The sequence below is a fragment of the Eretmochelys imbricata genome, chromosome 2 (assembly GCF_965152235.1).
Source record: "Eretmochelys imbricata isolate rEreImb1 chromosome 2, rEreImb1.hap1, whole genome shotgun sequence".
Classification (NCBI taxonomy): domain Eukaryota; kingdom Metazoa; phylum Chordata; order Testudines; family Cheloniidae; genus Eretmochelys; species Eretmochelys imbricata.
In genome coordinates, this window is record NC_135573.1 from 171,902,070 (window position 1) to 171,926,027 (window position 23,958).

At 41.0% G+C, this 23,958-nt stretch overlaps 1 protein-coding gene across 1 annotated transcript in view; it reads right to left on the reverse strand.

Moving 5' to 3' along the window:
- The window catches only part of CNTNAP2 (contactin associated protein 2), a 1,133,690-nt gene that overhangs the window by 139,477 nt on the left and 970,255 nt on the right, over positions 1 to 23,958 (reverse strand). The window contains exons 16-17 of the mRNA XM_077808720.1: positions 23,708 to 23,878; positions 1,068 to 1,286 (exon numbers count right to left, since the gene is read on the reverse strand). Coding sequence (XP_077664846.1) covers positions 1,068 to 1,286; positions 23,708 to 23,878 — 390 coding nt within the window. The remainder of the gene's footprint in view (positions 1 to 1,067; positions 1,287 to 23,707; positions 23,879 to 23,958) is intronic.

Below are 23,958 nucleotides of genomic sequence, written 5' to 3' on the forward strand. Positions count from 1 at the left end.
AACTGCCCACAACTGTGAAAATTTAAATAGATAAAAATCTGAAAAAATGATTAAAACAAACCTGATCAGTTGAAATGATAAGAAAATAAAAATTGAATTCTGCCAAGCCTATTTATAGTTCCGTTTATGCAGCAACAGACTTTTTATTTCAGATCAACTTTAGCAATACCAAAAATGTTAAAGAAGAGACCGAGCTTGTGAATAATGACTGTACAATGGGGACACATATGGCTATTTCCACTCCACTGACAAGATCATATTTACCAAGGTATTGAAGGTTCTGTACATCATTTTAATTTACTTCTGTTGTTGAGCTTTCACTAAGATGTAAGGAAATGAGGTAAAGAATTTTTTTAGAGAGGTAGGAAAGTGCTTCTTTGCTCATCATTTCATGCAAACCTGGTCCTACCTCATGAAACTCACCATGTCTGCATTGTGGAGCCCCAAGAGCTAAAGAAGCATGAACGTTGCTGGAATGGCAGCCTTTTGGTACCCAAAATGCAGTGAAGGCTAGCAACATTTGAAAGTGGCTAGGCAAACAGTGAAATGTGTATTTGTTATATGGTACAATATAACTGGCTATTAAAATTCACAAGCAAAAGGTGGGTGATGGGGTGTCAGACTGGAGGGTGAATACGGTAAATGGGGGACGGGAGATCAAATCTCTGTAGGGTGGAGTTGCTATTCATATCAGAGAGACACCAGCTAAACAGTACTACCATAAGCTTCTTTCCCTGCATGGCGTTCCCAGGCCTCTTTCAGTTCCTGGCTGAATAGCTGGGTGGGAGATCCTTTGGGAAAAAATATCTGGAAAAAGGCTGCTTGCCTGCCTGAGGCTTGAGCTACAAATAAGGAAGGAGCAATGATACTAGGGTACCACAGCAGTACTTGTTTCTCTGAACTGGGTCATCTTCCTTCTGTAACCTACATTGCTTTTCATTCTGTACCCTACCATCACTAAGTGCTTCTGGAAAGAAACCTGATATATTACTGTAACTGCCACCAACGTGATGTGGCTGGAATGGAGTAACTAACCATTGAGGCCTGTTATTTCTTCTGCTACTTACCAACATATAACTGGCTATACAGTTCCAATCGTGTGTGGCCTTCCGTTGGCGCCTTCCGGATCTCCTGTGGCAGTTGGTCCACCCGCAGACTGGCCTGCTTGACATTTCTCTCAGCGATGACTCGATGCCATTGGTCATCATCGAGTGGGTTGGGGGATCTGACAATGATCTCCACTGGGCCATTTCCAACATCAAATGAAAAGGACACTTCAATAGCAGCTGAAATACCAGAGGGGAGAAAATCCATCAGAGGTTCAAAGTACGATTGTTTATACCTATTACACAGGAAACCACCTTGGGACCCGTCCTGTAAAATCCTGAGTGCATTCAAATCCCCTGACTTCAATAGAAGCTGATAGTGCTTAGCACTTCTCAGGAGGCCATTATGGAAAATTCCTATGGAATTTAAACAAATTAAACAAATCTGGTTCTACAGAAAATTAACCAGGTTCCATCAAATTACTGTATAAATATTAGAGCCGGTTGAATAATAGTTCTTTTTTTGATAGAAAATTTGTACATAAAGGAAAAAATAGTGTTTGTGTTGACATTTTCAGCAGGGAATTCAAACTTTTCATTAAAGAAAAATAGCTGTTTCTGGGTTTCAGTTTTCCAAGTAAAAATTATTTTTTTTAGAAGAAAGAGAGTTTCCACAAAAAATTGTTTAGCTGAAAGCCTAATTTTCCACGGAAAAAAGTTTTGATGGCAAATTTTCAACTAGACCTAATATATATTTATAGATGGTAGTAATGAATGATGGCCAGGAGTTTTTTAAATTACCCTACAGAATTCTTAGGCGGATTAAATTATATTGGATGGTCCAAAAATGTACAAAGACTTTATAAATTTCTATTATACTTGGTAGGACTTTTCCATCTGGTGTTGCTCAGCAAAGCACATGATTGACACTTATTACTAAGGAGGGCAAAGTGATTAATGAGGAATAGATCACTTCTGACGAGAAACATGATCTCAAATTGTCTGCTATGATTCATCTAGGCTCCCTTTTTACAGTAAAATTATTATATAGTGGCAGAAAACCAGTTCAAAGAATTATCAGAAAATAGATTGCTACTGATAGTATTCACAAAGGAGGATTTAACTTAGATGTAAAGACAACTGGGTTTTCAGTCTATTTCATTTTTTTTAGGTATAAAAGAATCCATGGAAAACAACTTCTGGCAGCTGTGTCATCCTTTTAAGAGAATTCTTATGCACCATAGGGCTATAAAGGGATCTAGTATAGTTGTGCCTCTCACGTTGTGCATAATTCACTTCCAGCCAGTCTTGCAAAACTTTACTCACCCAGACAGGGAAATTGCTTTTGATGGGCTAGTAAAATATCATTATTACCTATCAGCCGACTAAAAGGAGAACAAATACTTTTTGTGCCCAGGCTAGTACATTTTCATGGTGCTTTTTGCAAGGCTGAATCAAACTGCAGTCATTTTTGTGGTTTGTACCACATCCCAAAAAAGATATTGCATGAATAAGCATTTTTCATAATCATGAATGCTTTTTTAAACAAAATTTGCTGCAAAAATCTTACTTATTTTTGTCCCCCCCACCCCCTTTTATGGAAAGAGATAAGTTCTGAAGGAGAATTATACAGGTGTTTAGGTAGTGAAATATCCATCATTCTCAGCTACCTGCAATACTATTTCCTCTTTTGAAGTGACCACCTCTCCTGGCCCCTCAGATCAATCAGTTTGCCTTTGTTTGCTCAGGACTTGGCTACAGAGATTAATAAAAATGGTTTACTCTGATGTGGTGAAGTCTTCAAGTTTCTGGGGGTTTGGGATATAAGGTTAGGGCAAATTAGAAACTAGAACCAAAGCTATATAGTCATTAGCATACAGGAAGCATTGCAGCCTGCCTTGAAGAGTGGGTGGCTTTGTCTCCACTGTGCTGCTCTGAAAAAAACACTTCATATCTCTGCACACTGTCTGTCTCCAACTCCTTTAATTGTTTCCGAAAGCGGGCTGTCTGCAAGGCTATAAGACTGAGAACTGCTACGCAGAGTGTTCATCTCATTCTCAGCCACTCGACGGCATTTTTGACATTGCCAGTGGGTGCCTTTGTGAAACCCCATCTAGTATTCAGTCACTGATTCTACTTTAAAAGTCTCTAAAGAGACTCATTTGCTCTCAGTCTTCTGGTTGAAGGCAGCTGCCTTTTTTAAAAGAGATAATTGCAACTAGAAGGGGAGAAAGAGAGAGAGAGGTGGGGTAGGAAGAGATGAAGACATTTCAACCATAACGACCAGACTTGCACAGCTCAGCTTTAATCATGGTTGAAGATCAAGGTCTGCGTAGCAGCCTGAAAGGTTTCTTCTCTGTGATAATAGTATTTAAACACAAGGAAATTCATACTAATTGGAGGAAAATATTAAACTGTGACTTTAAAGCATAAATATGCAGGAATAAAATTCATACTGGTTAGTCTTAAATTTTTAATATTTTATCTTGTAACTCGAGAGGGAAAAGAATAAACATCTCAAAACATTGTACTTCTCATAAAAGATTTTTGTTGAGTGTGAAAGGGGAAGAAGCACCAAAGACGTATAGCATCCATAGATTACACTGACATATCCCGAAAACAAATTTAACACAGGCCTCACATAAAATATTGGAGAGTAAATCTGTATGCCAGTTTGCTGGCCTAAGAAAATATGAAGTATATCAATATGTACTTCTTAAAGAATGGATAAAATTGCTCACAGGCTGCATGTTAGTAACTCCTACAAGCAACTTCTACTATTGGTTCTCACAGGTAAGCAACATTATTTATCTGTTTTAATAAATTTCTGACTCCACATCCTAGTGTATAAAGCAGTCAGAGGAATCTCTGACTAAAACACAAATAGTATTGGGACTTTAACAGGGATGGGTGAACATGTTTATCCTAGGTTTCAGAGTAACAGCCGTGTTAGTCTGTATTCGCAAAAAGAAAAGGAGTAATTGTGGCACCTTAGAGACTAACCAATTTATTTGAGCATAAGCTTTCGTGAGCTACAGCTCACTTCATCACGAAAGCTTATGCTCAAATAAGTTGGTTAGTCTCTAAGGTGCCACATGTTTATCCTAGACATCTAAAAGACTAGCAATTAACTGATTTTTTTAAAGCAAGTCTCCCTCCCACCATTCCTCTAGCTTGTCCCTGCTGAAAAGTTACATGCTAGAGTTGACTCTCCCTCCCCAAAAACCCACAATGGTTTGGGGCCAAATTCATTGGGGTGACAGTTATTAGAACAGCCATACTAGGTCAGACCAATAGTCCATCTAGCCCAGTATCCTGTCTTCTGTGGCCATTGCCAGATGTTTCAGAGGGAAAGAACAGAACAGAACAGGGCAATTTCTAGTGATCCATCCCCTGTTGTTCATCCCCAGCTTCTGGCAGTTGGAAGATTAGGGACACTCTAAGCATGGGGTTGCATCCATGATGATCTTGGCTAATTGCCACTGATGGACCAATCATCCATGAACTTATATAATTCTTTTTTGAACACAGGTATACTTTTGGCCTTCACAACATCTCATGGCAATGAGTTCCACATGCTGACTGTACATTGTGTGAAGAAATACTTCCTTCTGTTTGTTTTACACCTGCTGTTCCTTAATTTCATCAGGTAACCCCTAGTTCTTGTGTTATGTGAAAGGATAAACAACACTTCCCTAATCATTTTTCTTCACTCCAGTCATGATTTTATAGACCTCCGTCATATTACTCCCCCCTGCCCCAAATCCATAGCTTGTGTTATAAAGCAGGTTAGACTAGATGATTTAGTGGTCCCTTTTGGCCTTAAAATCTATGAATCGATCAGTCTCTCTCTTCACCAGAACACTTTCTGGTTCAGCTCTTATTTCACCATCCTTCTAGCTTGTACCTGCTGAAAAATTCCGTTCTAGAGTTCTCTGCTTGATTATATTTGCTATGATGAGACTACCACTAGAGGAAGAGATGCTTACAGATGGCTGGTGTTCACAGGACTGGCAGCTCAGAGAAAGTGGTTTTCAAATGTATGTCACATAGGGGGGAAAAAGGCACTGCAATCCTTTGGTCACACAGATTTTCTGTATGCTCATCTGTCCTGCTTTTCACTGCTCATCCTCACACCTGCTACTTACAGTTCTTCTTTTGCAGTCTGTTTCTCCTAGCTCCTGCTACATTTATAGTAGGGCTGTTGATTAATCGCCGTTAACTCAGGGGATTAACTCAAAAATTAATTGTGATTAAAAAAATTAATCATGATTAATCACAGTTTTAATCGCACTAGTAAACAACAGAATACCAATTGAAATTAATTAACTATTTTGGATGTTTTTCTACATTTTCATATATATTGTATTCTGTGTTGTAATTTAAATCAAAGCGTGTATTATTTTTATTACCAATATTTGCACCATAAAATGATAAACAAAAGAAATAGTATTTTTCTATTCACCTCATAAAAGTACTGTAGTGCAATCTTTGTCATGAAAGTGCAACTTACAAATTTTTTTTTTACATAATTGCACTCACAAACAAAACAATGTAAAACTTCAGAGCCTACAAGTCTTCTCAGTCCTACTTCTTGTTCAGCCAGTCACTAAGACAAACAAGTTTGTTTACATTTACAGGAGATAATGCTGCTGGCTTCTTAATTACAATGTCACCAGAAAGTGAGAACAGGCATTTCCACTGCAAGGTATTTATGTGCCAGATATGCTAAACATTCATAAGTGCCTTCATGCTTCGGCCACCATTCCAGAGGATATGCTTTCATGCTCATGACGCTCATTAAAAAGAAAAGTGTAATTAAATTTGTGACTGAATTCCTTGGGGGAGAATTGTATGTACCCTACTCTGTTTTACCCTACTTCTGCCATATATTTCGTGTCTCAGATGATAATCCAGCACATATTCTTTTTAAGAACACTTTCACTGCAGATTTCACAAAATGCAAAGAAGGTATCAATATAAGATTTCTAAAGATAGCTACAGCACTTGACCCAAGTTTTAAGAATCTGAAGTGCCTTCCAAAATCTGAGAGGGATGAGGTGTGGCACATGCTTTCAGAAGTCTTAAAAGAGCAACACTCCAATGCAGAAACTACAGAACCCGAACCATCAAAAAAGAAAATCAACTTTTTGCTGGTGGCCTCTGGCTCAGATAATGATAATGAAAATGAACATGTGTCGGTCCACACTGCTTTGGATTGTTATTGAGGAGAACCCATCAGCTTTGACGCACGTCCCCTGGAATGGTGGCTGAAGCATGAAGGGACATATGAATCTTTAGTGCATCTGGCACGTAAATATCTTGCAACGCCAGCAACAACAGTGCCATGAGAATGCCTGTTCTCACTTTCAGGTGACATTGTAAACAAGAAGTGGGCAGCATTATCTCCTGCAAATACAAACAAACTTATTTGTCTGAGCGATTGGCTGAACAAGAAGTAAGACTGAGTGGACCTGCAGTCTCTGAAATTTTACATTGTTTTATTTTTGAATGCAGTATTTTTTGTACATAATTCTACATCTGTAAGTTCAACTTTCATGATAAAGAGATTCTACTACTGTACTTGCATTAGTTGAATTGAAAAATACTATTTCTTTTGTTTTTTTATGTGCAAATACTTGTAATAAAAAATAAATATAAAGTGAGCACTGTACACTTTGTATTCTGTGTTGTAATTGATATCAACATATTTGAAAATGTAGAAAACATCCAAAATATTTAAATAAATGGTATTCTATTATTAACAGTGTGATTAATTTTTTTAATCATGCGATTAATCGCAATAAATTTTTTTTGATCGCTTGACAGCCGTAGAATTTTTGACGGTGCTCATTGATGTATTAGATTGACTAAATCAATGGGAATTAAATTTCCAAATGAAATGGTCATTTGAACAAATTAGTGAAAGCTTGTGTCATTTGACCAAATGACTAAGTTTGCCAGTATGGCTGTACAAAAATCAAAACAGAAACTGGTTTGATCTTCTAGTACCTTGCATCTTGTGTAGTCATTTGCACCTGTATAAAGGCAGAGCAAAGTGGGTATAAAATGCTACAATTCAGAGTTAGTAGCTTCTAGCACACACCTTGCATGGTGTAAACAATTATGTAAGGTAAATGGCAGTGGAATATCAGACCCAGTACCTTCCTAAGCATTCAGAGCTGGCTAACATTTTAGAAAATTTACATCCAGCATGGACACATTCTGATGATAAAATATTGCACCTCTGCAATCAGAAATGAAATGAATTCTGCTAGGTTTAGCATTTCTAAGTGATGCCACGATAAACTTATTTTTATAAATACCAGTGAGTCCATTGACAATATACTATTGATTCCTTGTCACACTGAAATTCTTGTTGCCTGGAGAAAGACAGAAAAAAGTCTCTTCCTGAACTAGTAGGTGTTATAAAAAAGATTACTGAATTGAAAAACTGTCTTTAGTCTTTCTTTGAAAGGTAAAAATTTAAATAGAGATACAATTTTAATATAGTTTTAGCCTCAGAGTTTGGAAAAGGTGATACTATATTATTTACAAGAAAAACACACAATTACATTGTTTGTTTAGGAGATTTACCCCTTAACACCCCATCTATGTTAAAGAAGGTTTATTTAAACCCCTTTGGAAATTCTTCAACCAAATGCCTAAGGCTTCTGAGCTATTCTTTTTATTCATTTATTCTGATAGCATCTTCAGTGTGCATTTTTCACCTTTTTTAGTTATGAATTGTGAAAGTGTTTTACAATACAACAAAACAAATCTCAGAGTGTCATAAATATAAAGGGAAGGGTAAACACTTTAAAATCCCTCCTGGCTAGAGGAAAAACCCTTTCACCTGTAAGGGGTTAAGAAGCTAGGATAACCTCGCTGGCACCTGACCAAAATGACCAATGAGGAGACAAGATACTTTCAAAAGGTGGAGGGAGGGAGAAACAAAGCCTCTCTCTCTCTGTCTGTGTGATGCTTTTGCCGGGGACAGAACAGGAATGGAGTCTTAGAATTTAGCAAGTAATCTAGCTAGCAATGTGTTAGATTCTGATTTCTTTAAATGGCTGAGAAAATAAGCTGTGCTGAATGGAATGTAGATTCCTGTTTTTTGTGTCTTTTTGTAACTTAAGGTTTTGCCTAGAGGGATTCTCTATGTTTTGAATCTAATTACCCTGTAAGATATTTACCATCCTGATTTTACAGAGGTGATTCTTTTTACTTTTTCTTCTATTAAAATTCTTCTTTTAAGAATCTGATTGCTTTTTCATTGTTCTTAAGATCTAAGGGTTTGGGTCAGTGTTCACCTATGCAAATTGGTGAGGATTTTTATCAAGCCTTCCCCAGGAAAGGGGGTGTAAGGGTTGGGAGGATTTTGGGGGGGAAAGATGTTTCCAGATGGGCTCTTTCCCAGTAATATACTGGTTAGACGTTTGGTGGTGGCAGCGATAAAGTACAAGGGCAAAAGGTAAAAAAGTTTGTACCTTGGGGAAGTTTTAACCTAAGCTAGTAAAAGTAAGCTTAGGAGGTTTTCATGCAGGTTCCCACATCTGTACCCTAGAGTTCAGAGTGGGGAAGGAACCTTGACACAGAGAAAAACAAGAACAAAAAACACTGAACGTTTTATATCAAAGAGCTGTTCAAAAAGCATAAGGGATCTTATACAATTGCAGTCTCTCTATAATATTTTTTGATGATTATGCTTTCCTCTGTTTGAGTTAAACCCTCAGGGCACCTAATTTAATTTGTGGTGTGTACAGTACCTACATCTGATTAATGTAAAATTGCAGTTAAATTACCTGTGAGAATGGACAGGGTATTTGATCTGTTAAGAAATGTTGCCCCACTGCAATGAGGAGCTGCTATGTATTTTATGAGGACATGTGTAGGTTGTCACATTAATTGCTTGAAATACAAGTCTGGATTCTATTAAAATCATTTCAATTTAATCTTTAAAAGATGCAATTAACATATTGTCCTTCTTCTGTGCCATTTTAGCTGGTTATTTCTAGAAAGGCATTCACTTATAATGCTGATTCCTTCAAGTGGACAAATTGGCATCAGCTCCAACCCCCGTCTATCTGAACGAAACCTGAATATTTGGATCAATCTGAATGATAAATTAAATATGTTACAATCTCTTCCCTTGCCCGTTGTTTTTCTAAGGCTACAACACATGTATCTCACGTATCAAAGAGCCTGATTAAATGGAGAGCTGATTTTTTTGTTCCTTCATTACCCCCTATATTTGACAGGACCCTTCTTTCTTAATGGTCTTTGCCCACCTTACTGTCTCCACCTTGAGCCCCTGAAGTGTGTTCTCCTAGTCTTTAGCTCTGTTCTTAGATGTGTGACAAATTGTGGTGTGCATCTGAAGCCATGTACAGCATTTGAGCATAGTGCTGGGAGGCTCAAGGCAAAGGTGGTGGTGGTAGCCTGAAGCAGATGGCAGAGAAAATTTGGGGAAGAGTCTAAGTAAAGGCAGGGCCATGCATTTAGTATAAAGGTGGAAAGGGCTGGGGCCAGATGTCTTTTAGTGAAAATAGGTCACTTACTGCGCCGGGATTCAAAGGTTGGCACTTCATTTCTATATGGAAGTCCTAGGGGAGTTAGGTCAACTGCCATTGAAGCCAATGGGAGCTTTTTGAATGAGTTCAATGAGAGATGGATCTGTGAAGGTGCCTGGGACGCAATGCTGGCCATTTGCGGAGAACACCGGGATCCATATCTCTATCTCACCCGATTCATCCAGTCTGCTGAATGCATGGCTCAGTGTTTGGATGAGACTGGAACATAGATGAGGGCTAGTTGGTTGAAGTTCAATGCAGATAAAATTGAAGTGATGCTTATAGGTTGGGGGAAGGGACTGCAAGATATGGAAAGTATTATCTCTGTCCTTTTTACTGATGCCATTTGTTACCAGAGTTTGCAAGGGGATGCTATTGGATCCAAGCAACAGCATTCAGGACTGCCCTTTCCCCCCATTTTCATTTGGCGAGGAGATTATGACTGTTTCTTTCAAACACAAACCTTTCAATTACCATCCAGGCTTTTTCCCAGCTCAAAAATGGATAATTGCAATGTGCCCTGCATAAGGTTACCTTAAGACAAGCCAGAAACTTAAGCTAGTGCAGAATGCAGCTGCCCATGTAAGCAGTGTATCGCAGTGTGAAAACAAGACATCTGCACCTTAGGATGTTTGTACTGCCTGCCTCTTGATTTCTGGCTGGAGTCTAAGGTGTTGGTTTTGATATAAAAGCCATACATGACCAGGTACATGTAGAGGTGTGAGATCACTTCTCTCCCTGTCCCATGCTATGGCAGATATGATCAGCACAGGCACTCCAGCTGGAGACCTCCTGAGTTAAGAGAGGGGGCTGAGGGCCCTCAGCTTTGACCTATTCTCCCTTGTTGGTATGACTTAACCAGGAGTTGCTGAGCTACAGCTTCTTCATGCAGATGTTTGTGGGGAAGGCAGTTTTACTGAGGACTCAGTTTTATGGTGGTAATTGAAGAGCTGGTTTCCATTTTGGTGAACTGTATTTTTAGTCTGTGCATGGATCGCTGTGTTCTGCTACTATCCAATAGTATTGGGCTTAATCTCGTCACTCATAGATTGAGGTGGGGGACTTATGTCACTACAGATATATGAACCTTCATTAGCACTGAGGAGTCAAAAGGACCCCTAGGCTGCGGACAGACTTAAAAACCTGGGGGAAGAGTCAGTTCCAGCAAAGAAATCATAAGATAACAGATTTTCCATCTCTCGCCATCATTTGACTATCCCTCTCCATGTCCCATTAAGGAATTCTGTGTCTTTAAGAAGGATGCAGCATACAGTTAAATTATATTGTACTATTCACCCACCACCACTGATTAATCTGCAGTGTGAAATTGAATCCACCAAGATGCACTGCATTAGCACATAAGAACGGCCCTACTGGGTCTAGCTCAGTATCCTGTCTTCCAACAGTGGCCAGTGCCAGGTATCCCAGAGGGAATGAACAGAACAGGTAATCATCAAGTGATCCATCCCTTGTCGCTCATTCCCAGCTTCTGGCAAACAGAGGCTAGGGACACCATTCTTGCCCATCCTGGCTAATAGCCATTGATGGACCTATCCTCTATGAATTTATCTAGTTCTTTTTTGAATCCTGTTAGTGTCTTGGCCTTCACAAATCGTCTGGCAAGGAGTTCCGCAGGTTGACTGTGTGTTGTGTGAAGAAATACTTCCTTTCATTTGTTTTAAACCTGCTGCCTATTAATTTCATTTGGTGACCCCTAGTTCTTGTGTTATGAGAAGTAGTAAACAACACTTCCTTATATACTTTCTCTATACCAGTCATGATTTTATAGACTTCAAGTTTATCTCCCCTTAGCCATCTCTTTTCCAAGCTGAAAATTCCCAGTCTTATTAATCTCTCCTCATACAGAAGCCGTTCCATACCCCTAATCATTTTTGTTGCCCTTTTCTGAACCTTTTCCAACTCCAAAATATTTTTTTGAGATGGGGTGACCACATCTGCACACAGTATTCAAGATGTGGACATACCATGGATTTATATAGAGGCAACATGATATTTTCTGTCCTATTATCTATCCCTTTCTTAATTATTCCCAGCATTCTGTTGTCTTTTTTGACTGCCGCTGCACAATGAGTGGATGTTTTCAGAGAACTATCCACAACGACTCCAAGATCTCTTTCCTGAGTAGAAACAGCTAACTTAGAATCCATCATTTTATATGTATAGTTGGGATTATGCTTTCCAATGTGCATTACTTTGCATTTAACAACATTAAATTTCATCTGCCATTTTGTTGCCCAGTCACCCAGTTTAGAGAGATCCTTTTGTAGCTCTTCACAGTCTGCCTGGGTCTTAACTATCTTTAGTAATTTTGTATCATCTGCAAATTTTGCCACCTCACTGTTTTACCCCTTTTCCCAGATCATTTTTGAATATGTTGAATAGGACTGGTCCCAGAACAGACCCCTGGGGGACACCACTATTTACCTCTCTCCATTCTGAAAACTGACCATTTATACCAACCCTTTGTTTCCTATCCTTTAACCAGTTACCAATCCATGAGAGAACCTTCCGTTTTATCCTGTGACAGCTTACTTTGCGAAGAACCTTTGGTGAGGGGCCTTATCAAAGGCTTTCTGAAAATCTGAGCCCTGGTCTACACTAGGAGTTGAGGTCGAATTTAGCAGCGTTAAATCGATTTAACCCTGCACTCATCCACACAACGAAGCCCTTTTTTTCGATTTAAAGGGCTTTTAAAATTGATTTTCTTACTCCACCCCAGACAAGGGGATTAGTGCTGAAATCGGCCTTGCCGGATCGAATTTGGGGTACTGTGGATGCAATTAGATGGTATTGGCCTCCAGGAGCTATCCCAGAATGCTCCATTGTGACTGCTCTGGATAGCACTCTCAACTCAGATGCACTGGCCAGGTAGACAAGAAAAGGCCCACGAACTTTTGAATTTCAATTTCCTGTTTGGCCAGCATGGCAAGCTGCAGGTGACCATGCAGAGCTCATCAGCAGAGGTGACCATGCAGAGCTCATCAGCAGAGGTGACCATGATGGAGTCCCAGAATCGCAAAAGAGCTCCAGCATGGACCGAATGGGAGGTATGGGATCTGATCTCTGTATGGGGAGAGGAATCCATGCTATCAGAACTACGTTCCAGTTTTCAAAATGCCAAAACATTTGTCAAAATTTCCCAGGGTATGAAGGACAGAGGCCATAACAGGGACCCAAAGCAGTGCCGCGTGAAACTTAAGGAGCTGAGGCAAAACTACCAGAAAACCAGAGAGGCGAACGGCCGCTCCGGGTCAGAGCCCCAAACATGCCGCTTCTATGATGAGCTGCATGCCATTTTAGGGGGTTCAGCCACCACTACCCCAGTTGTGTTGTTTGACTCCTTTAATGGAGATGGAGGCAACACGGAAGCAGGTTTTGGGGACGAGGAAGATAGCTCACAGCAAGCAAGCGGAGAAACCAGTTTTCCCGACAGCCAGGAACTGTTTCTCACTCTGGACCTGGAGCCAGTACCCCCCAAACCCACCCAAGGCTGCCTCCCGGACCCGCCAGGCGGAGAAGGGACCTCTGGTGAGTGTACCTTTTAAAATAGTATACACGGTTTAAAAGTAAGCATGTTTAACGATTAATTTGCCCTGGCATTCGCAGCTCTCCTGGATGTACTCCGAAAGCCTTTGCAAAAGGTTTCTGGGGAGAGCGGCCTTATTCCGTCCACCACAGTAGGACACTTTACCACTCCAGGCCAGTAGCACGTAGTCAGGAATCATTGTAGAACAAAGCATTGCAGTATATGTTTGCTAGCATTCAAACAACATCCGTTCTTTATCTCTCTGTGTTATTCTCAGGAGAGTGATATCATTCATGGTCACCTGGTTGAAATAGGGTGCTTTTCTTAAGGGGACATTCAGAGGTGCCCGTTCCTGCTGGGCTGTTTGCCTGTTGCTGAACAGAAATGTACCCCGCTGTTAGCCACAGGGAGGGGTGAGGGGCTAGCCACGTGGTGGGGGGAGGCAAAATGCAACCTTGGAATGAAAGCACATGTGCTATGTATGTAATGTTAACAGCAAGGTCGACCGTGAAAGAGTGTACCCATTGTTCTATAAAATGTGTCTTTTTAAATACCACTGTCCCTTTTTTTTCCTCCACCAGCTGCAGGTGTTTCAAGGATCATAGGATCGTCTTCCCAGAGGCTAGCAAAGATTAGAAGGTGAAAAAAATGCACTCGTGATTAAATGTTCTCTGACCTCATGCTGTCCTCCCACACTGACAGAGCACAGACGAATGCGTGGAGGCAGACAATGTCAGAGTGCAGGAAAGCACAACATGAATGCAAGGAGAGGTGGAGGACTGAAGAGAGTAAGTGGCGGGCTGAAGAGAGGGCTGAAGCTGAAAGGTGGCGGCAGCGTGATTAGAGGAGGCAGGATTCAATGCTGAAGCTGCTGGAGGATCAAACTAATATGCTCCAGCATATGGCTGAGCTGTAGGAAAGGCAGCTGGAGCACAGACCGCCGCTACAGCCCCTGTGTAACCAACCGCCCTCCTCCCCAAGTTCCATAGCCTCCTCACCCAGATGCCCAAGAACGCGGTGGGGGGAGGGCCTCCGGCCACCCAGCCACTCCACCCCAGAGGATTGCCCAAGCAACAGAAGGCTAGCATTCAATAAGTTTTAAAGTTTTAAAGTGCTGTGTGGCCTTGTCTTTCCCTCCTCCACCACCCCTCCCTGGCTACCTTGGTAGTTATCCCCCTATTTGTGTGATGAATTAATAAAGAATGCGTGAATGTGAAGCAACAATGACTTTATTGCCTCTGCAAGTGGTGATCAAAGGGAGGAGAGGAGGATGGTTAGCTTACAGGGAAGTAGAGTGAACCAAGGGGCGGGGGGTTTCATCAAGGAGAAACAAAGAGAACTTTCACACCGTAGCCTGGCCAGTCATGAAACTGGTTTTCAAAGTTTCTCTGATGCGTACTGCAGCTTCCTGTGCTCTTCTAACCCCCTGGTGTCTGGCTGCGCGTAACCAGCGGCCAGGCGATTTGCCTCAACCTCCCTCCCTGCCATAAACATCTCCCCCTTACTCTCACAGATATTGTGGAGCGCACAGCAAGCAGTAATAACAGTGGGAATATTGGTTTCGCTGAGGTCTAAGCGAGTCAGTAAACTGCACCAGTGTGCTTTTAAACATCCAAATGCACATTCTACCACCATTCTCCACTTGCTCAGCCTGTAGTTGAACAGCTTCTGACTACTGTCCAGGCTGCCTATGTTTGGCTTCATAAGCCATGACACTAAAGGGGTAGGCTGGGTCCCCAAGGATAACGATATGCATTTCAACATCCCCAGTGGTTATTATCTGGTCTGGGAATAAAGTCTCTTCCTGCAGCTTTTGAAACAGACCAGAGTTCCTGAAGACACAAGCATCATGTACCTTTCCCGGCCATCCCACGTTGAGGTTGGTGAAACGTCCCTTGTGGTCCACCAGAGCTTGCAGCACTACTGAAAAGTACCCCTTGCGGTTTATGTACTCACCGGTTTGGTGCTCCGGTGCCAATATAGGGATATGGGTTCTGTCTATGGCCCTACCACAGTTAGGGAATCCCATTGCAGCAAAGCCATCCACTATGACCTGCACATTTCCCAGGGTCAGTACCCTTGATATCAGCAGATCTTTGATTGAGTTGGCTACTTGCATCACAGCAACCCCCACAGTAGATTTGTCCACTCCAAATTGATTCCCGACTGACCGGTAGCTGTCTGGTGTTGCAAGCTTTCACAAGGCTATTGCCACTCGCTTGTGAACTGTGACGGCTGCTCTCATCTTGGTATTCGTGCGCTTCAGGGCAGGGGAAAGCAAGTCACAGAGTTCCATGAAAATGCCCTTACGCATGTGAAAGTTTCGCAGCCACTGGGAATCGTCCCAGACCCGCAACACTATGCAGTCCCCCCAGTCGGTGCTTGTTTCCCGGGCCCAGAATCGGCATTCCACTGCATGAACCTGCCCCATTAGCAACAGGATGCCCACATTGCCAGGGCCCGTGCTTTGAGAGAAGTCTGTGTCCATGTCCTCATCACTCTCGTCACCGCGCTGACGTCACCTACTCGCCCGGTTTTGCTTTGCCAGGTTCTGGTGCTGCATATACTGCTGGATAATGCACAAGGTGTTTAATGTGCTCCTAACTGCCAAAGTGATCTGAGCAGGCTCCATGCTTGCTGTGGTATGGCATCTGCACAGAAAAAAGGTGCGGAACGGTTGTTTGCCGTTGCTCTGACGGAGGGAGGGGCGACTGACAACATGGCTTACAGGGTTGGCTTTCAGGGAATTAAAATCAACATGGGGGTAGCTTTACATCAAGGCGAAACAAAAACAACTGTCACACAGAATGACCTCCTCAAGGATTGAACTCAAAACCATGGGTTTAGGAGGCCAATGCTCAACCCACTAAGCTATCCCTCCCTCTGGTATTTCAGGCAGGACTGAATCTCCATTAAAGTTTTGAAGGTGCCCGTGACAGACCTCCCCAAAATGATTGTCGGCCGTTGATTTCACGGAGGGAGGGAGGGGGGAGCAAATGAATACAAATCTGGTCTATTTCTTGTTTTGATTCACTCCATCTATCTTTTACATCTTTGGCTGGCAGCAGACAGTGCTATAGGACTGCTAGCCATCCTCATCTCCTGCCTGCTCACCATAAGATGGTACAATAGGACTGCCTGCAGGACTAAAGAGAATGACCTGGTCTAGTCACTCCTAATTTAGTCCCTGTGCCCATGTCTGCCCAGGCGCTCCTGACCGACCTTACCGAGGCAGCCAGGAGCACCTCGGACACAATGACGATGGTTTTCAGGCCTATTGCACCGTCTGCTGCCACAAGGCAATGGGTTGCTGCTGCTGTGTAGCAATGCAGTACCATGTCTGCCAGCACGCAGGAGACATATGGTGACAGTGAGCTGAGCAGACTCCATGCTTGCCGTGGTATGGCGTCTGCACAGATAACTCAGGAAAAAAGGGGCGAAACGATTGTCTGCCGTTGCTTTCACGGAGGGAGGGAGGGAGGGCCTGACGACATGTACCCAGAACCACCCACGACAATGTTTTTTGCCCCATCAGGCATTGGGATCTCAACCCAGAATTCCAATGGGCGGTGGAGACTGAGGGAACTGTGGGATAGCTACCCACAGTGCAACACTCTGGAAGTTGACGCTCGGTACCGTGGAAGCACTCCGCCGAGTTAATGCACTTCATGCATTTAGACCATTTTGTGTGCGGACACACACAATCGACTATATAAAAACGATTTCTAAAAAACAGACTTCTATAAATTCGACCTAATTTCGTCGTGCAGACATACCCTAAGTACACTATATCCACTGGATCCCCTTGTTCCACATGCTTGTTGACCCCCTCAGAGAATTCTAGTAGATTGGTGAGGCATGATTTCCCTTTACTAAAACCATGTTGACTCTTCCTCAACAAATTATGTACATCTATATGTCTGACAATATTGTTCTTTATTATAGTTTCAACCAGTTTGCCTGGTACTGAAGTCAGGCTTACAGGCCTGTAATTGCCGGGATCACCTCTGGAGCCCTTTTTAAAAATTGGAGTCACATTAGCTACCCTCCAGTCATCTGGTACAGAAGCTGATTTAAATATTAGGTTACAGACTACAGTTAGTAGTTCTGCAATTTCACATTTGAGTTCCTTCAGAACTCTTGGGTGAATACCATCTGGTTCTGGTGACTTATTGTTGTTTAATTTATCAATTTGTTCCCAAACCACCTCTAATGATACTTCAATCTGGGACAGTTCCTCAGATCTGTCACCTAATAAGAATGGCTCAGGTTTGGGAATCTCCCTCAGATCCTCAGCCGTGAAGACCGATGCAAAGAATTCATTTAGTTTCTCCGCAATGGCCTTATTGTCCTTGAGTGTTCCTTTAGCACCTCGATCGTCCAGTGGCCCCACTGGTTGTTTAGCAGGCTTCCTGCTTCTGATGTACTTAAAAAGTAATAGCAAAATTTTTTTTGAGTCTTTGGCTAACTGTTCCTCATATTCTTTTTTGGCCTTCCTAATTGTATTTTTACACTTCATTTGCCAGTGTTTATGCTCCTTTCTATTTTTCTCACTAGTATTTAACATCCAGTTTTTAAAGGATGCCTTTTTACCTCTCACTGCTTCTTTTACTTTGTTGTTTAGCCACGGTGGCTCTTTTTTAGTTCTCTTACTATGATTTTTAATTTGGGGAATTTAAGTTGAGCCTCTATTGTGGTGTCTTAAAAAAGTTTCCAGGCAGCTTGCAGAGATTTCACTTTTGGCACGGTACCTTTTAATTTCTGTTTAACTAACCTCATCATTTTTGTGTAATTCCCCTTTCTGAAATTAAATGCTATCGTGTTGGGCTGCTGTGGTGTTTTTCCTGCCACAGGGATATTAAATTTAGTTATATTATGGTCACTATTACCAAGTGGTCCAGCTATATTCACTCTTGGACCAGATCCTGTGCTCCATTTAGGACTAAATCAAGAATTGCCTCTGCTCTGGTGGGTTCCAGGACAAGCTGCTCCAAGAAGCAGTCATTTAAGGAGTCAAGAAACTTTATCTCTGCATCCTGTCCTGAGGTGACATGTACCCAGTCAATATGGGGATAATTAAAATCCCCCATTATTATTATTATTGAGTTTTTTATTTTAATAGCCTCTCTAATCTCCCTGAGCATTTCACAGTCACTATCACCATCCTGGTCAGGTGGTCGGTAATATATGCCTGCCGCAATATTCTTATTATTAGAGATTCTATGGTACAGTTTGATTCATTTATGATTTTTACTTCATTTGATTTTACGCTTTCTTTCACATTAAAGCTTTCTTTAAGCACCAATATACTCTTCCCCGCCGTTCCTGGTATATCTGTTAGTGCTTCCAGGCTGCCTGCTTTGTATAGAGCTCAGATAAAAGCCCCTTTTCTTGTTGTTTCTTAGTGTATAGGGAACTAATGGAATGGAGTTGCTGTGTGGAGTCATTTCATGAAGTGTGCAGTTACAGCTGCCTTATTTGAACAATACCATTATCAGCGTGGGCCACTCAAGGCCTGCCACTCTGCAAGGGCTAGGAAGCTGCATCAAGAAATAACAAATAACTATTAGATGGCACCATTTTTCTTTCCAGATATAGCTTTTTTGATTGGTCAGAGAGCCATTATATTTCCTGTGTCCCACGTCTAGTCATGCACCCTACCGTACGCATTATGGCTTTGATTGTGCCTTTAATGCACAGTCCTAAGTAGGGGTGGTGCAGAGTCACGCTCCCTCCCCGAGCTTTCTTTTGTGTATGAGCAGGCTGTAGCATGGCCCTGTCTTCTTCCTGTCTCTTTGGGGAAATTTGCAGCTGTCAGGAAAGAAGTTCCAGCACTCCCCAAAACACAGGGACTGCCTGCAATTTTAAGTGGCCACAAATAGAGTATGTATGATGGCCTGGGAAGGGCAGGCTCCTCCCCCATCTGACTGTGCGTGGGTACATTCTAATTCTCCACGATGTCTCCATTGGCAGACAAGTACTTTAAGCAAATTGAAATGTTCTGAGAAGGCAATAATTACACAACAGTTCAATGTGGAAAAGAAGCAGAGTTTTAATACAGCGGCCTACTCATAACTGGAGAGCATATGTGTGGGGAATCAATATAGGGAGGGTTTGTTGTTGTTATTGTTTAATAAAAGCCCTTTGCTTAAATAAATAAAGAAATAATATATTTTTAAAAGTCCTTTATAGTGGCTCAGTCTAGTTGGAATTTAATGTTGCTTCAGGAAATGAAAATATTAAATTTAAATGAAAGTATTAAATGTTTGTGTTAGCTCGCTTGGCAAAGGCTATACAATACCCCCAAAGGAATTAAATTGTTATTTATTAATTATGTATGTTACGCTAGGTGCTTTTGTAGAAAAGAGGCTTTTCAAAGAAAGGTTTATATATTTTTATAATATATTTTTAACACAATATTTAGCTCACATAGCAATTTTCATCAAAGCACTTTCCAAAGGAAGGTAAATAGAGGGATCCCTATTTTATGGGTAGGGAAACAGAAACACAGAGGGGTGAAGTGACTTGTCTGAGGTCATACAGGGTACATCTACACAGTTTGTTTCTGAGCCCGGGATGAGAGGTTCTGACTTATGGGGCTTGTGCTACCATGCTAACAATTATCTAGCCACTGAAACGGCTTTGGTGATGTCACACTAACAACTGCCTGAGGGTAAGGGAGGGTCCTTGACTCAAGGGAAAACCCAACCAGGGGAATCAGCAATCAGACATTATTGTCTTGGAAGTGTCAGCCTACAAGAGGCCCAGCAGGCCACCAAACCCTGGATTGGCACCTGTTGGGAAACCCCAGCTTCTTAGTTCCCAGACTGGACAAAGGCTCAGGGTTGGCACCAACTTGGCCAGCAGTGGAGGGTTGCTTTTCATGTGGGCACCCGATCACCTGTATCATGAGTGCCTAGGTATGGAGTGTGGTTATGGGCAATTTTGGATTGCAGAAAGGGAACCCTAGGTAATGTAATGGTCCCTGTTCGGATAAACTTGTAAAAGGTGAGTGCTCTGGAGAATAAACATTCATTCTGTTTGTCCTCAAAACATGTCCAGGAAGGCAGGATGGAGAGATTTAAGTAAAGATGATTTAAATAATTAATTTTCATCGTTTTTTAAATGACCCAATTTAAAAATATTTAAATGAGGTTGAGGCTTTGTAAAATGAATCTGAAAATTTGTGATGTTGTTAACTTATAATTAACTATTTTTTAAAATAATCACTACTAATAGGATGTTATTTGAATTTTACAGAAATTACTAAACAGCAAAAACAAACAAACAAATAAAATTAAGTCCCTGATCCAACAAACAGTTAAGCAGATAACTAATTTTACTCACATGAGCAGTTCCACTGACCTCAAGTAAGTTAACTATGTGTGTAAATGTTTGCAGTGTTTGGAGCTAACATTTTATTTTTATTTAAAAGTCCCTATTTTTATTGAAAGCTTTTTTCTTAGTGACAAAAATCTTTGTTACTTCAAAACAAAATTGCTTCAATGTAAACAATGAAAAGTTATTTATACTTTAATTAACAATGTGACTATGGCCTATTTCTGCACACAGGCCTAACGTTAGGTTCTGAATAGTGGGATTTTCTGAAGTACCTAAGTGACTTAGGAGCATGGTCCCATTGATTTCAGGCTGCAAATCCTGATGGAGGAGTGTAGCTTGGCTGGAGCATTTCAACTTTTTTATTTGTCAAAGTTTAATACATTGGAAGGTGATATTGGTTGCAAATAGAGTGCAGGGGTATTTTCTATCGATGTAGGATTTGAATAGTGCTATTTTTACAGTAAAAATGTTAATGAAGCCTTGGCATTGCTATTTTAAGCATAGATGAACATTCTAAGTGTGAAACTTCTTCATAGAAAAATCTCTGTGTAATATCTGAAATTCTATTAAAAGGGTGTAAAATGGGAAGAAAGTAAAGAGCTAGCAAATTTGTAAATAAAAATATTGCGTTACAGTACACTTTTTTTCCTCTTTAATTTTTAAAAAATTTTATCCACCCTGCAGCACAGACAGCTACAAAGCAAACTTTTCCCATAATGAATCTCAGCTGTGTTTTGTAGTCATGTAAGAGCTAATTTGGTCTCTATGTAAATAAAGTCCTTGGCCCATCAGATGAGACTGACAGCAAAAGGTCCTTTTAGTGCCAATTGTAGTGGTAGATGCACTCATTTTATCTACCTAAGAAGGATGAAGGGCTTAGTCAGCACTGAGAGTATTTGAATGCATGATTCTAGGAAAATGATATATTCTAAAACCGGTGCTTAGACTAAGCCCCTAGCCAAGATTCTCACACCCTATCTTTATCAAGAGACACTTTCAATTCACATCTGTTCACATGTAATCAAATCCAGACATGCAGGAAACCAAGTTCACCCATCTTAACATCATGACTAGACAACAGAAGCTTGTCTTTTCTTAATTTGCCCTGGGCCCAATTATTCTTTCCTTTATTAAGACAGAAAACAAAATACATGGTTGGGTGCACATCTCCACAGGTGCTTTGAGGAATGAAGCAAACACTCTCGGACAGGAACCTTGTGATTAACCTTGATGCTAACTCCCGACTGAAACAGGAGGTTTTATGTTCAAATTTGTTGACTGTAACCTAAAAAAAATCTCATATAGCAGGAAACTGCAAACTACGAAAGGAAATACAGGAGAAAAGATTCAGTGTGTAAAGCATAGCTGGTACACTATTATTTGTATTACCATAACTCCTACAGGTCCTAATCATAGACCAGGACTTGACTGTGCTATTCAGTACTGTAAATGTTTATTTTTGTAAAAATATCAGTATACAATAAAGCAGCTGGATTTCCAGCAGTCTACACGAATTAGATTGAAATGAAAATAACCTGTGGTGAGTTAGCTAGTGGTATGGCTAGAAACTGTTTGCCATATGCTGTGTTGGCCCATCACAGACTGAATCAGAGTTAGGAAGAGCTATGCTAATGTTTTGCCAAGTTGTGCATCCTGAGATGTTCCTTTTCTGCTTTCTGCTGGCAAAAAATGGCCCTGAAGTTGGTATATTGAGCCAAGGGAAGATCACCCCAATATCTTAGGTTGGTATAAGGTTGTGAGGCCAGCTTGTCCCTATGTCTAGCTGATCAATGACTGCCATTGACATCTTGGTAGAGCCATATAGAGCAGCCTCTATCTTACCACTAACGCAAGCTAGTTGGAGTGGAGCTAAGTTTCCTCATTTGAAAGTTAAGTCTTTTCTGCATTACGCATATCTGAGATGCAGTCTTATCTTTAAAGGAATGGTGTGTACACTTCCCTCAGACATTTCTTGATCCATTTGTTCATGATGCTGGAAAGCCTCTGTGTCAGAAATTTCCCTGAGGAGCTTAGATTTTTTTCAGTTACTTTTGATAGTTTTCTAGAGGTCCGGGGATTAAGAGCTCCTTCAGTGTCCTATGCATCATTTGACATGTGGCTAATGCAGCATTTTCTCTGAAGGGGTTGATTTTTCAACACACTGAGCTTCTGGTAGGAAAACCAAAAATACAATGAAAAAAAAATACAGTGAAGATTGCACAAGTTTCCCCATCCAGCTCAAAAGGATAAAGGGCTGGAAAAAGCAAGTCCTGTTTGCATCAACATACAGGACTCTAAAGTGTAGTGGGCAAAACTCATTGATATGGTGCGGTTCCATGTTAAGATGTCTTTGGAGGAAGAAGCTATGAAATTAATAATTGTTAAAAAGATAACATCCTAATCAGTCATGTGCTCGAGGATTTAGGCTGTAGGAAGGAGTGTTGTCTAGGCAAAAGCAGACAGACTTGGGAATCAGGTCTCTGGCTCTGCCATTGATTTACTGTCTGACCGCTGACAAATTACTTAGGGCTCAACTGCATTGAGGGAGAGCAAAGGAGGCTTAATGCCATCTTTGTTCCCACCTACTAACCTCCTTAGACTCACCAGCCCTACTTTTGGAAATCTGTCCCATGTTTCTTAAGATTAAAAAAAAAATCACTCTCTGTTAACTTTATCTTGCAGCATGTCAACCTGTCACGGCCTCTTTTTCAGATCAGAGATTTTATTGGTGATTAGTCATAACCCATGTGGGCATAAAGATTTGGTTACTCCAGGATTTTTCAGAGTTTAAACATTGCATATATGCCTTGATATCTTTGGTTATTTGAAATCGTCAAATAGTCATATCATACTTTTCTCACTTACAGAATAACTATGGTATACAACACACATATACTCTTCAAATAAAATAACTAAATTAGGCATGTAATTTAAAAAGGCTTAAGAGTTAGGTAATATATGTCAGTGTTTTTGTTTCTCCTGCTATGACTCCATGTCTCCATGATAAACAAGATGATCATTATTTCCAGGGTTTTTCCCCACTAAGGTAATTTACAAATATAGTGAAAAGGTAGATTTGGACTTTGTCCTACATCACAAACAGCTTTTACTTGGCCATGTGTTGAATGACAGAGGTTTCTTAAATCTCATTACCTTTCGTTTTTCGTTCTCAGTAAAAGTGGTGGAGAGAATATACTCACATTTCAGCTCAAGTTTGATGAAGTCTGTATTCCCCAAATTCTCAAGAAACACTCCATCCGGGGCGGATGTTTTGAAATAGAAAGAGATGTCTGCGCTGGTTTCCCCTTGGAACGTGGAGAAGTGAAGGTAGGACGATGGAGTAATGAAAGACGCAGCGTTCCAGTAATTTCCTGTGGAGATGTGAGTGACAAAATTATGTCTTTCAGTGCTCCTTCCAAGCTGTTATTTACTTGTGTAACCAAAGCAAGAA